The sequence below is a fragment of the Nelusetta ayraudi genome, unplaced genomic scaffold (assembly GCF_046127955.1).
Source record: "Nelusetta ayraudi isolate G7.1 ecotype Tasmania unplaced genomic scaffold, CSIRO-AGI_Nayr_v1 ptg000020l, whole genome shotgun sequence".
Taxonomy (NCBI): domain Eukaryota; kingdom Metazoa; phylum Chordata; class Actinopteri; order Tetraodontiformes; family Monacanthidae; genus Nelusetta; species Nelusetta ayraudi.
The window spans coordinates 292,501-305,000 of record NW_027466070.1 but is presented as its reverse complement, the minus strand read 5'-3'; the positions used below and the strand labels follow the sequence as shown (position 1 = coordinate 305,000).

Below are 12,500 nucleotides of genomic sequence, written 5' to 3'. Positions count from 1 at the left end.
GAACAAGAGAGGAACACCTGAGGCGGTGCAGAGCGAGACCTGACGGAGCCAGTCGGTCTCCATCAAACCAGTCAGTGCTGTACACAGCACCAAAGAAGAAGCAGAAGAAGAGCAGCTTTAGGTCCCAACTTGGCAGCATACTTTAGGTTTAAGCTGTAAAAAACACTACAGTTATTAGAATTATTGATATTCCAAGTTTTACATCAATGTGCTGAATTCGATGTAGAAGCAGCAGTGCTTTTAAACGGGCATTTCTTTAGCATTAAAAAAAAAAAAATCCCTTTGGTCCACATGGAAACGGCAAATCTGTCTCCGTGATCCGTGATGAAAAACTCCCACCCGGTGTGTTTCACCCAGTCAGAGGACGGTGGGACCAGTGATGAGCCGGAACTCCACCGGCTGTGTGGAAATATGATTCAGTCTTAGACCTGTTGTCCTGTGTATTGTTTATCTTATTTGCGTGTTGTTGTTGTTGTTTTTAAAATTCATTTATTTTTTTTGCGCTCAGATTCTCTCCAGAGGCGGCGTCCCGACGGGGGCTGAGCACGGCGGAGATGAACGCAGTAGAAGCCATTCACAGAGCGGTGGAGTTCAACCCTCATGTCCCCAAAGTCAGTGCACGCACCTGCTGTACACACGCACACGCACGCACACACCTGCCTCACCGTGACGTCTCCCCCCCACCCCTCTTCCTCCTCCCTCTTCCTCCTCAGTACCTGCTGGAGATGAAGAGTCTGATTCTCCCTCCAGAACACATCCTGAAGCGGGGCGACAGCGAGGCCATCGCCTACGCCTTCTTCCACCTGCAGCACTGGAAACGGGTGGAGGGGGCGCTCAACCTGCTGCACTGCACCTGGGAGGGCAGTGAGTACACACTCGCGCACCAGCCAGCGCACGCACGCACACCAACTTCCAGCTGTGCGTTTGCAATTTTTCACGATGATGTTAAAGATTTCTGACGTTATTTGTGTGTGTGTGTGTGCGCACTGCAGCCTTCAGAATGATCCCATATCCCCTGGAGAAGGGTCACCTCTTTTATCCATATCCCATCTGCACAGAGACGGCCGACAGAGAGCTGCTACCCAGTAAGAGAAGCCCCGACACACACGCACGCACACACACATGCACACACACCATACTTCTTGTTGACTGTTTTTGGTTTTTATTGTTTTTGTATTTGTTCTCAATAATAAGTTGTGAAATGTTCCTTTAATGAACCTGATGATGAGACAAACTTGGATGCTGTGACAAACTTGGAGTGTGTGTGTGTGTGTGTGTGTGTGTGTGTGTGTGTGTGTGTGTGTGTGTGTGTGTGTGTGTGTGTGTGTGTGTGTGTGTGTGTGTGTGTGTTGTCGTCCTGCTGTCTGCTCAGCAGTTCGTCTGTCGTCACACAGGAGCCTCCTCTTGATTAAGTTGGCCTCCAGCCACCAGCAACAGCTGTGTGTGTGTGTGTGTGTGTGTGTGTGTGTGTGTGTGTGTGTGTGTGTGTGTGTGTGTGTGTGTGTGTGTGTGTGTGTGCCGCACCGCGTGTCGCACCAGAATCTCTCGCTGATTTATCTCATCGACGCCAACTGATGACTACAGAGGTTTTGTTCACCGTTTTGCTCCGAAATGACACTCTGTTTGTGTGTCTGTGTCCGCGTGTGTGTGTGTGTCTGTGTCCCCGTGTGTGTGCGTGCGTGTGCGTGGAAGCAGTGTTTCACGAGGTGTCGGTCTACCCGAAGAAGGAGCTGCCCTTCTTCATCCTCTTCACGGCTGGTCTCTGCTCCTTCACCGCCATGTTGGCGCTGCTCACACACCAGTTCCCCGAACTGATGGGAGTGTTTGCCAAGGCTGTGAGTACACACACACACACACACACACACACACACACACACACACACACCCACACACACACACACACACACACACACACACACACACACAGGCTTTTGATTAAAGGAAAGTTGGAAAGTTCATGAACAGTCGGCTAGAGGAGGACCCACAGCTCCATGAAGTAAAGGTGGATTCTGTAGACTGGTCCAACATTTGGACTTTGTTTGGAATCACCGGAATAATCATTGTAAAATAAAAAGACGGCGCTGGTTGCACCGCTAGCTGCGTTTCCATGACCCCTGGAATTGCGCAAATCCTAAATATCGCATTAAAAAACTGGTCATGGAAACACCGAAACTTAGAAAAACCTCTCAAATATCAGTAAAAGGTTTTTACACTCTCATGAGATGATTTCTCAGTATTCGTATTCGTATTGATATCGAGGTATATTGCAAAATGTCATGGAAACACCTTTTTCAGTGGACGTGACGTACGGGGTCACGTGACCAGTTCACGTCAAGTGAAAATGGCGCGTTGTGATTGGACGGAGGAGGAGATGGAATATTTTTTTTTACAAATAATCAAAGAGAAAAATATAACAACCATTCTTGACAGCAAACAAACGTAAACAAACCAAAGAAAACGTAATTTACGAGAATTCGGGCTTGTGCCAATGGAAACAACTGCAAATCGCAGTTGTACTTTGTTGAAATTTTAGAACTGCTTTTATTTTGCGAAACTGTAACGGAAACGCAGCTAATGACTTCCCTTCCCTATATTTTTACTTTTTTTTTTTAAACTTGCTGGATGCCTGTGCAGTTCCTGTTTTTCTATTAGCCACTAGAGGGAGCTGTCTCCTCCATCCCTGCAGCGTCTTTTAGACTGAGGGAATCAGAGTCAGAGTGGAAACATTGCCGCTTCATGATGACAGGACAGCGCGTGCGCACACACACACACACACACACACACACACTTCAAACACAGTGTGACTTTGAAGTGCTGTGTGAAGCAGCAGCAGCAGCAGCAGCAGCAGAGATGTACGATAGGACGTGTGAGGCCCTCGTCCACGCTGGAGATGCAGCTGATAGTCTCTCTATCGTATCGTCTGACTCTGTTTCTCCAAACCCTGTCATGTTTATCTGCCATCTGACCCCGCCTACCCCCCCCCCCCCTTCCTCCATCTGCTGCTTCCACACACGGCAGCAGGAGGAGGAGGAGGAGGCCGGGAAGTAGAAACTAGTCCCCACGGGAAATCAGTGCTGACAAATCAAGACTAATTTCCCCACCTGTGTCTGTGTACACTGCTGCTGTGAGTGTCTCATCCTCTCCTGGATGGATAGAAGCCCCTCCCCCTCTCGTCTTCCAGAAAGCCGACACTTTTCTGGCCAGGTGTTGGCTCTGCCCCCTGGGACAGCCATGTTTCTGTTTTTCTCCCTCCAGACGTGCAAAAGGTTTAAAGAAAAAAAAACAAAAAGCATCAGGTGTAGCAGGAGGCTGCAAACAGAGGGCTAAATCCACTGTTTCTAAGAGTTGTGCATACTTATGTTGAACATGTTTGAAATATGGAACTGAAATGTGTGTGTGTTGTGTGTGTGTGTGGCTGCAGTTCCTCAGCACGCTGTTCGCTCCTCTCAACTTCATCATGGAGAAGGTGGAGAGCATCCTGCCGTCCAGCCTGTGGCATCAACTCACCCGCATTTGATGAACCCCACCTCGCCGGACTGGACCGGACCGGACCGATCATGTGACCCTGGACCGACCCCCGACCCAGACAGAGGGAGCTGAACTGGAACCCAGACAGACGGCTGAGTTTGAGCGGACTGGCGCGTCTCTGTGCCCCACAATATCCAGTTCAATCCAATCTGAGGACTTTTTGGGGCGAAAAACAACAACAACGACGACAACAACAACAACAACAACAAGGCAAAACACAACGGAACCCACAATTGGTTTGGACTTTATTTGATAGGTTTGGATTTTTTTGGGGAGGTTTTCAATCATTTAAAGCTGGGTTTTTTTTTGTTGTACAAAACGAGGTGATCGATTGCCGTCATTAAAAAAAAAAAAAAAAAAAAGTGAGAAAACAAAAAAAATTACAATAAAGGACTTTTTGTGTATCGCTGCAACACGACTTCTTCTCGGCGTCTTGATCCAGCCGGTGGCGCTGCTGTGGGTTAACGCAGCCGAGCGCCATGTGGGGGCGCCAGGAACTACATGGAACCAAAACATTACGATCTTCGGCTGGGACATCTGAAGTTGGTAAAAAAAAAAAAAAAAAACAGTACTGCCACCTCGTGGTCTAGAGTGAAATAACAGTACAATTGCCTCCAATCATTTTACTTAAAGTAGTAGTAATAGTAGTAGTACTAGTAATAATAATAATATTAATAATAATAATAATAATAATTAAAAGTCACCACAAACAGTGCTTCACTCACTGTTGTCCTTTTGTGATTGTTGGTCACTAGGAGGCGCTCTAAAATGAAATCTGCTTTACTCTGAGCGTCTGTCTGCCTGACGTGACGAATGGATCGGAAATGAAGGGAGGTCCTCTCTGTCGCCCCCTGGTTGTGAGCGCCGGCGGCCTTCTATTTCTTGTCGGGTTGGACATTAGTAGAACATTTTTCCTCCTGCTGTAGCCCGTCTCTTTGGCGCTGCGCTTCCACTGCCGACCACTAGGTGGCCACACCAGTCCAACCCCACTGCAAGGTGTACGACATTTTTTTTTTTTTCAACAAATAAAAAGTCGTATTTTTCATATTTATTCACTGACGATGGAGAATTCTGAATCTTTCCCTGCAGGCCAGTGCTCGGGGACAACTTATTTATTTATTTTTGTTTCCATCTTTGACACAAATCAAGAGGACGAAACGTCCAACAGCCACTGGACCGACAAGGTCGTTGGTAAGAAAAGCATCACATGACTTCAGGGAGGCTAGTTTGAGTCCTCTACTCTCTCTGCTGGCATCGGGATGAGCACGTGAGCGATACAATGAAGAGAGCGCCCCCTACGGGCACTCCAGGAGTACTACCTACTGCAACTTTAAGGCACGGCGGTGAAAAGAGAAGCAGGGGTCACGACCTCCGTCCGCTGGCTCACACCAGGAGGGTGTTGGAGGGTGATGGTGGGTTGGGGTACGCGGGTGTGGCGACGCGGGGGCGGGGTCACGTCTGGCCCTTGCAGGTGTGCACGTCCACCAGCTGGTGGCAGTCTCGGCAGCGCACGGCGCAGCACCAGTGGAACTTGCACTCACACTTGGCGGTGCGGCTCACCCGCAGCGTGTCGTAGCCGCGGCCGCAGCACATGACCTCGCAGCTGTCGGCGGCGCGCGACGTCCGGTTGCAGAGCCGTCCCCCGGTGCCCAGGGACCCTGAGGGGAGAGAGAGAGAGGGAGAGAGAGAGGCTGTCAATTGCTGTGTCTCAAACCAAATGTCCTCCGTCTGAAGGAAGCGTTCTTCTTCACGATGCTTTGCAGCAGCACGCAAAGCATCATGGGATACACAAGTACGCGACGGATGGTAGCGGTGCATCCTTGGAATCGGCTAAAACGAGGGCGCATTCCGAGTAGGCATTTTGAGCGTCCTAAGGACTTTTGGGAATTGGGACAAGCCTTGGCGCAGTGCTATGACGCAACTTCCTTTCAAAATGCGCACTTCAAGGATGCAGACCCTGAATTGAGACACAGCAAATGAGGTCTTGGCACCTTGGTGGTGGTATTTCAGCTTTAACGAGTCACTTTATGCTACTCTGGGTTGTGGCAGTAACTACAAATGATGACCAACTACACATCCAAATTACATTCAAAGTTAGTTTTACATTTTATCGGCAATGTGTTGAAAAAAAAAAAAAAAAAAAGGTAAAGTTGCCTGCATTTTTTGGGGGGCATTTTCAAACGTCTTGATAATAAAAATCAACGGCTCAGTCAAATGTGTCAAAACTTTCCAAGACTGTCCGCATTGCCAAATCAGAGCAAGCACGTCAGAGCCAATAGGAGCACAGCATGAGGGTGGTGGTGAGGTGATGGTGGGGGAGGGGGATAAGAGGGGGAAAAAAGAAGAGAAGATGAAGGAGAGATGAGAGATGGGTGATGGAAATCATCAGCTGTTCATTTTACAGGAGCCGACTGTCTCTCTCTCACACACTAAACTGTCTCCCTGACTGCCCCACACACACACACACACACACACACACACACACACACACTGTTCCTACAGGAAGCCTTTCATGGCTGCACAATTCATACACGTACAACACGAGTATTTGAACCCGACACGGCCGACACAATACTTCCAGGATTTATTTTGCATGTCCACCTGACACAGGAAGTGGTTGAGGGCAGTTCCCGGGTGTGTGTGTGTGTGTGGGGGGGGCATCCAGCAACAAGGAAACTACACAAAACCTTGAATCGTGGCTTGCGTATTGCACACAACCGACTCCACCAACTTGTGTTGGTGGAGTCGGTTGTGCTACTGCCAGTTCAGGCAGGATTCCTTCTACTGGTGCAAAGGGGATCATGTGACACGCGGCAGCAGCCACTGACAAGCCACAAAGCGCGGCTGTCTCGACGAGGTCAGTAGGGACGAAACTGAAAACATCTTTGAAAGCCTTTGGAAAAAAAAAAAAACCTTCCTTAACCTCCTGAGACCCGAACTCTTGCAAGGTTTGTATTTTTATTTTCTCTTTGACATTTAGGCTAATTTGGGTGGGTTGTCGGCCACCTTGAATCGAACACGTGCTGTGTTATACTCTTCTTCCACCACTAGGTGGCGATTTAATGTTTTCGTCAGTAGACGCCTGGCCCTTGCAGACCAAAATCTAATATTGTGGCCTAGACAACCCATAATGTGAGGATGTTGAATGTAACTAAATCTCTACTGTCCTCTAGGTGGCGCTCCACTGAAGCTGATCCGCTACGCAGGCTCGTGTACAAGTGAGAAAATCGCATTATTGGAAAATGTTTCAGCTGACTTTTGCAACACAATCCAGCTTCAAAAAGTCTCTTGCAGTGAAGCGTAGCTTTTACATTTAAAGGGCCAGTAAGGATTAGTCGTTTCTGGACACCAGGTAATGTTTGAACGGGGACCTGAGAGCCCGCCCCCTTTTTCTGGCTGGAAGCTCCCTCACTCATTCTGGTGCCGTCGCATCTGCTCAGAGAATTAAAGGTGCAGCAGCGGCGGGAGATGAGTTTAGCACCTGAGCGGAGAAATTGATTTCACACTCTGAGGAGGCGCCGAGGGGCCGTCCTGCTGTCTGTGCGGCCTCCCAAGTGTGTGTGTGTGTGTGTGTGTGTCTGTCTGTGTGTGTGAAGACAAAGAGGGAGACAAAACCAAGAGTCTAAATGGGCGTCCCACAGAGGGCGGTCTTTGGAGACCCACCACTTTCCCTCAGAGGGCCTGTGTGTGTGTGTGTGTGTGTGTGTGCTTACATGTATACAGAAGATAAAACCTTCATGTCTGCTCTGCCGTGAGGCCTCTGACTTGTTCCCAAACTGGAAGGAAGTCAATTTTAAAAGTGACGTCTTGATTCGTTTCAACGATCCAGAACTGAAGCTGAGGAGAAGCTAACTGATAAACTGACTCCAACAGGTTCAAACAAAAAGAAAAAAAAAAAATCCTTGTTTTGGTGCTTATGAAGGCCCAGTGTGCTGTACTTGCAGGGATGCACTGGCATTAAAACTGGCCCGCCCGCCAAATTAAAAGCGCGCTCCTCTGGATTCTCCACGCTCCTTCCCTCCCATAAAACTGTCTCTGGGCGCCTGGGAGAGCGTGACGGCAGCTGATAAGTTGCGCCAGCGCGCCTCACGCAATGCACGCAATGCACGCAATGCACGCACGGACGCCGTCCCGCGACGCTCCGCCCGATTCTCCCAAAACATTTTTTCAGCGGATGTCACGAGCAGAGCAGAGACCCACACTGGGGCTCATCTGCACTCAGGAGATGCGTCTTTGTCAAGTGTGAGTCGAGCTGCCAACAGGATAAGGCTCCCTTTACAGGTCAGTGGTGCCCTCAGGTGTGTGTGTGTGTGTGTGTGTGTGTGTGTTGCGATTCCAGCGGTGGTGATTTATTGTGATCTTTGCCACTCTCCAGTTTCAGCCCACAGAAGTGTGTAACGCCTCTTAGACTGGCCGACACCCGATCACCACGGATCATCTGCTCGCCTGACAGCACGGGAACACACACACACACACACACACACACACACACACTCTCACACTTCACAGTTTTCATACGCAAACATTGTCTTTCTCACACCGTCTCGCTGCTCCGCTGCTGCTATAAACACGTTTCCTTCGCAGCTCATCTGTCTGGACGCAGGCCGATATGACGCACCGCCGGCCAGATGTGTCTCATAAAAAAAAAAACAAAAAAAAAAACGCTTCATCAATGACAAAGAGTTGCGATGCCGCGAGCGAAAAAAACCAACCAAAGATAGCGTTACGTTTTTTTTCCCTGGTGTTTTTTCTGACAAAGAGTCCAGAAGAGAGCTCAACCAGGAACTATAGGGCTGCAACAACCAATCAATAAAATCATCAATAATCAATTACTAAAAGTGTTGGCAACAAATTTCGTTGAGATGACTTCATTTTTAGGGAAGCTGAAGTTGTGGTAACCTGCACTCTTCGGAAAATGATTTACTGTGAATTTGTACCGTGAGTTCCATTTTTTGAATTAAAGAGCGGGAATTAATCGATTAATCGATTAGCCGATTAATTGATTAGCCGATTAATCGATTAATCAATTGTGGAATTGATTGATTCATGGATTGTTAAAATGATTGTTGGTTGCAGCCCTACTAAGAGCTTTTTTCTTTTCTGTTCTTTGCTTTGACGTCACCTAGAGGAGCCCCTAGGAACTGCAGTGCAATGAAACGTGAGCAATTTGATTTAAGATCGAGACTGCGAGTCGGTCAAGTGAGCCTGGGAGGTTTCCCACCTGACTCCTGGTCCCGTATGCAGTAGTCGGGCGAGTCCTCCAAGTACACCAGGTCGTACTTGCCGGGCTGTTTGAAGTGCGTGTGCGCGGCGGTGAAGCCGGTGCCGTACTGGTTGACGGCCACCTGCACGGCGCCGTTGTACTTCCTGCGCAGGTGGTCGCCGGTGCGGCGGAAGTCGGCCATGGCCAGCCAGCAGGTGCGGACGCTGCAGGAGCCGCTGACGCCGTGACACTTGCACTCCAGCGTCATGAAGCGCTTCACCGCCTGGGCAAAAACAACAAGCAAAAAAACAACAAAAAAAAAAAAACAGCAAGTCAGGAGGGGAGAAGTCGAACCGAGGATGCTATTATAAGAACCAGATACCAGACTTCTAATAATTATTTACTAGTGGCCACTCGAGGTACTACATCCAAAATCCCACGCGGCCCCAAAAAGCATTTTTCCCGCGGACTGCGATACAAAAGTGAACGGCTGTAATACACCAGTGGCTGACAGGACGACCTCTGACCTGAAACGCAGTTCATAAGAAGTCTGTGGATCGTATATTTTGAAGTCGTGGACTTTCAGTCTTTCTAAAAGAAAAAAAAAAAAAAAAAAAAAGGAAATTCTGAGAGTCAGAAAATCCTTGGAAAAGAGTTCATTCCCAACGTGACGCCGCTTGCTGTTGCTTAGCTCGTTCTGATTGGCTGACTGATGCGTTAGGAATAAACTCTTATCTGGGGATTCAATTCTTTTAGAAGTCCAGAATTTAAAAATCTACAACAAAAAGATTAATTATGAACCGTGCTTCAGGTCAAAGGTCAGCCTGTCATCCTTGTTTCAAGGCATTTCTATTATTTTTTGTATTGTGGTCTATGGGGGAAATATGCTTTTTGGGAAGTACCTCGAGTGGCCACTGGGAAAGCAGTTTCGCCGCCATATTGGCAGTATGGAGTTCTGATAATACAGCCCTGATGGGGCTGCACGCATAAAGTGAAAGCAACGCAGAAGTTGAAAACCTTTCAGCATAAGCGCTGAGTGAGCGGCTCTATTAAAAATGACGTCCTGCCCCCCCGACCTTCCTCGACCTTCCCGCACTCCTCCTACCTTCCGGCCGGCTCGGTTGTTGTGCAGGTTCATGAGCGCCCGCGCGTCCCTCTCCTTCCTCTCCTTGGCGTCCACGAAGGCCTGGCTGAAGCGCATGGCGTGCTCCACGTGGTCGCTGCAGCCGCCCCAGCTGAAGGCGCCCTTGGCGTCCCGGGACGAGCCCTTCCTGGTGGGGTCGCAGGAGCAGGAGTCCAGCTCGCCCTGGCTGCAGGCCCGCGCCAGCGTGTAGACCACGCCGGCCGAGGAGAGGGCGTACATGAAGGCCACCTCGCGGCTGCCTGCCGGGGAGAGCGACGGAGAGGAGGAGTTGAAGGGAGGAAGTCGATGAGGAAAGAAGGAAGAAAGGTTGAACTGCAACAGCGGCGGGATGAGGGGGGGGGGGGAACACACAGTTAGCGTAGCGGCAGTTCTGGCAGGTCACAAAGTGATCCTGACTTGAACTTGGAGCGCAACTGGAACACAACCGCATGGGCAAAGCGCACCCATGTGGAGATGTGAGTGGAAAAGCATAAAGCTTTTTGATCCGTGGATCATCTCATCTCCATTTTCCCGACAAAGGTCTCACACAGAGGGATCCTTTAAAGCGCCGTGGCCACCGCCGCTACCTGTATGGCCCATGTTTACCGCCGCCGCCAAAGCGAAAAGCTCTTCATCTACCTCCAGGACGGATAAAAAGCCTGGAGCAGCGGCCCGCCAGGGAGCCCTTATCACTGCTCACCACCTTACTGATGAGAGATGGCACGGAGATGAAAGGCTCGGCTGAGCAGAGTGTGCGTGTGCGCGTGTGCGTGTGCGTGTGAGTGTGCACGCATGTGTGTGTGTGTGTGTGTGTGTGTGACCTCTGCTGCAGAGTCATGGCACAAGTCAAGACAAACCCAGCAGCGTTTCAACATGTGCAAACTATAAATGAAATCCTCCTCATGGCCGTTTGTAAGTGATGATGATTGCTCAAAATCTCATCTTCACAACAAAGACATTTAAAACTGCTTCGTCCGTATTGAGAGGAAAACAGTGCACGAGTGATGACTATGCAGTTTCTTTTGAAGAGGTTTTAATTTAATCATCATCATCGGTATTGAAAATCTCATTTTTAAATAACATAAAAAATATATATTTTTTGAATATCTTATACACGATATCTGCAGCGCCTGCATGAACCGTCAGCAGTGACCCTGATTCATGGCTTCTTTAATTCCGCATGTGAGGGAAGCTACAGTGTGACAAGTGGTTGACGTGGGTGAGCCTCCATCAAAGTTAAATAAAGTCGTGTTCACGTGAGTCATCAGCTACGTTTCGTTACCCCTAGAATTGTGCAAAAGCTAAACATCGCAATTAAAAAAAAGAACTGGTCATCGCTAAATCACTAATTATCGCTCGAAGGTTTGGACGCTCTCATGAGGTGTATCGCAAAAGTGTCATGGAAACACTTTATTCACATTTACACGTCAGCGGACGTGACGTCCGGGGTCACGTGACCAGTTCACTTCAAGTGAAAATGCCGCGTGATGTTTGGACGGAGGAGGAGACGGAATGTTTGTTTTTACACGCAATCGCAGAAAAAAATAGGACAACCAATCTTGACAGCAAACAAACGTGAACAAACGAAAGGGAACTTCTGTGAAATCTCGAGAATTACGATTTATGCGCTTCAATGGAAACACCTGCCAATTTGCACTTTGTCGGAATTTTGGAAACATCGCTTTTATTTTGCGAAAAACTGTCATGGAAACGCAGCTACTGTTGCACTGTGGGGCTCTGGAGAAGAGGAGAGAGAACGGAAGGCAGCAAACTGAAGGATGATCAAGCAGACAAGCTCTTCAACCATCCTGGACGTCAGATCCACACGAGCAGACGTCCAATTTTCCTTACAATGTCAGAATCAAAAGGTTCAAGGCCCAATTCATCAACTGTCACACAACTGAGCAGGTGAAATGAATTCAAATCAGTGTTTGAAGGCAAAACGTAAAACTTTAAACTGAACTGGGCAAACAGTGAGGTTCAGACACCTCTTGTGGCTTATCTCCACACACACACACACACACACACACACACACACACACACACACACACACACACACACACACACACACACACACACACACACACACACAGGCAGCGGCTGGGTTGAGCTGCTCTAACGAGCTTAACGAGGAGGAAGCTCCACGCTCGGCTCTAAAGCTCCTTGTGTGCGTAATCGTCTGAAATTAGCCGGCCGACGTTGACAGTCGGGAGCTTCTGAACGCCGCCGCTGCCATAATGCTGCGTGACACGGCTGAGGGAGGTGTAACGGGGGGCGTTTGGAGGGAACGGCGGGGTGAGGAGGGGGGAGGGGGTTCGGGCTGGGAGGTCCGAATACCACACGGCTGATTAGACTCCCAACCTCGCTGACATGAAACGATCCGCCTCGCCAGGTTCATTCTCGGGGGGCCTGGGAGAAGAACATCAGGCCGCCGGGGTCGCCGCCAACACTCCTCCTCCCCTTGCTCCTCCTCTTGCTCCTCCTCTTCTTCCTTCTCGTGCTCCTTCTCTTCCTTTTCTTCCTCCTCCTCCACCTTCCCTCCTTCTCCTCCTCGTCCTCCATCTTTTGCTCCATCTCCCTTTTCACCTCCTCTTGCTCTACCTCCTCCTTCTCTTTCTCCTCCTCCTCTCCTTCCTCCTCCTCCA

The 12,500-nt window shown here is 49.2% G+C and overlaps 2 protein-coding genes across 8 annotated transcripts in view; one reads left to right on the top strand and one right to left on the bottom strand.

Annotated features, from left to right (window-relative positions):
* The window catches only part of LOC142888787 (suppressor of tumorigenicity 7 protein homolog), a 37,154-nt gene extending 33,222 nt beyond the window's left edge, over nt 1-3,932 (top strand). For 5 of the 6 annotated variants that reach the window (XM_076027195.1, XM_076027191.1, XM_076027190.1 and 2 more), the window contains 5 exons: nt 509-611; nt 714-864; nt 993-1,085; nt 1,693-1,835; nt 3,422-3,932. In XM_076027195.1, coding sequence (XP_075883310.1) covers nt 509-611; nt 714-864; nt 993-1,085; nt 1,693-1,835; nt 3,422-3,517 — 586 coding nt within the window. In that variant the 3' untranslated portion in view covers nt 3,518-3,932. The remainder of the gene's footprint in view (nt 1-508; nt 612-713; nt 865-992; nt 1,086-1,692; nt 1,836-3,421) is intronic. The other variant, XM_076027193.1, reaches the window with a different exon arrangement.
* The window catches only part of wnt2 (wingless-type MMTV integration site family member 2), a 10,941-nt gene continuing 2,197 nt past the window's right edge, over nt 3,757-12,500 (bottom strand). For both annotated transcript variants that reach the window (XM_076027197.1, XM_076027199.1), the window contains exons 3-5: nt 9,837-10,114; nt 8,750-9,014; nt 3,757-5,186 (exon numbers count right to left, since the gene is read on the bottom strand). In XM_076027197.1, coding sequence (XP_075883312.1) covers nt 4,981-5,186; nt 8,750-9,014; nt 9,837-10,114 — 749 coding nt within the window. In that variant the 3' untranslated portion in view covers nt 3,757-4,980. The remainder of the gene's footprint in view (nt 5,187-8,749; nt 9,015-9,836; nt 10,115-12,500) is intronic.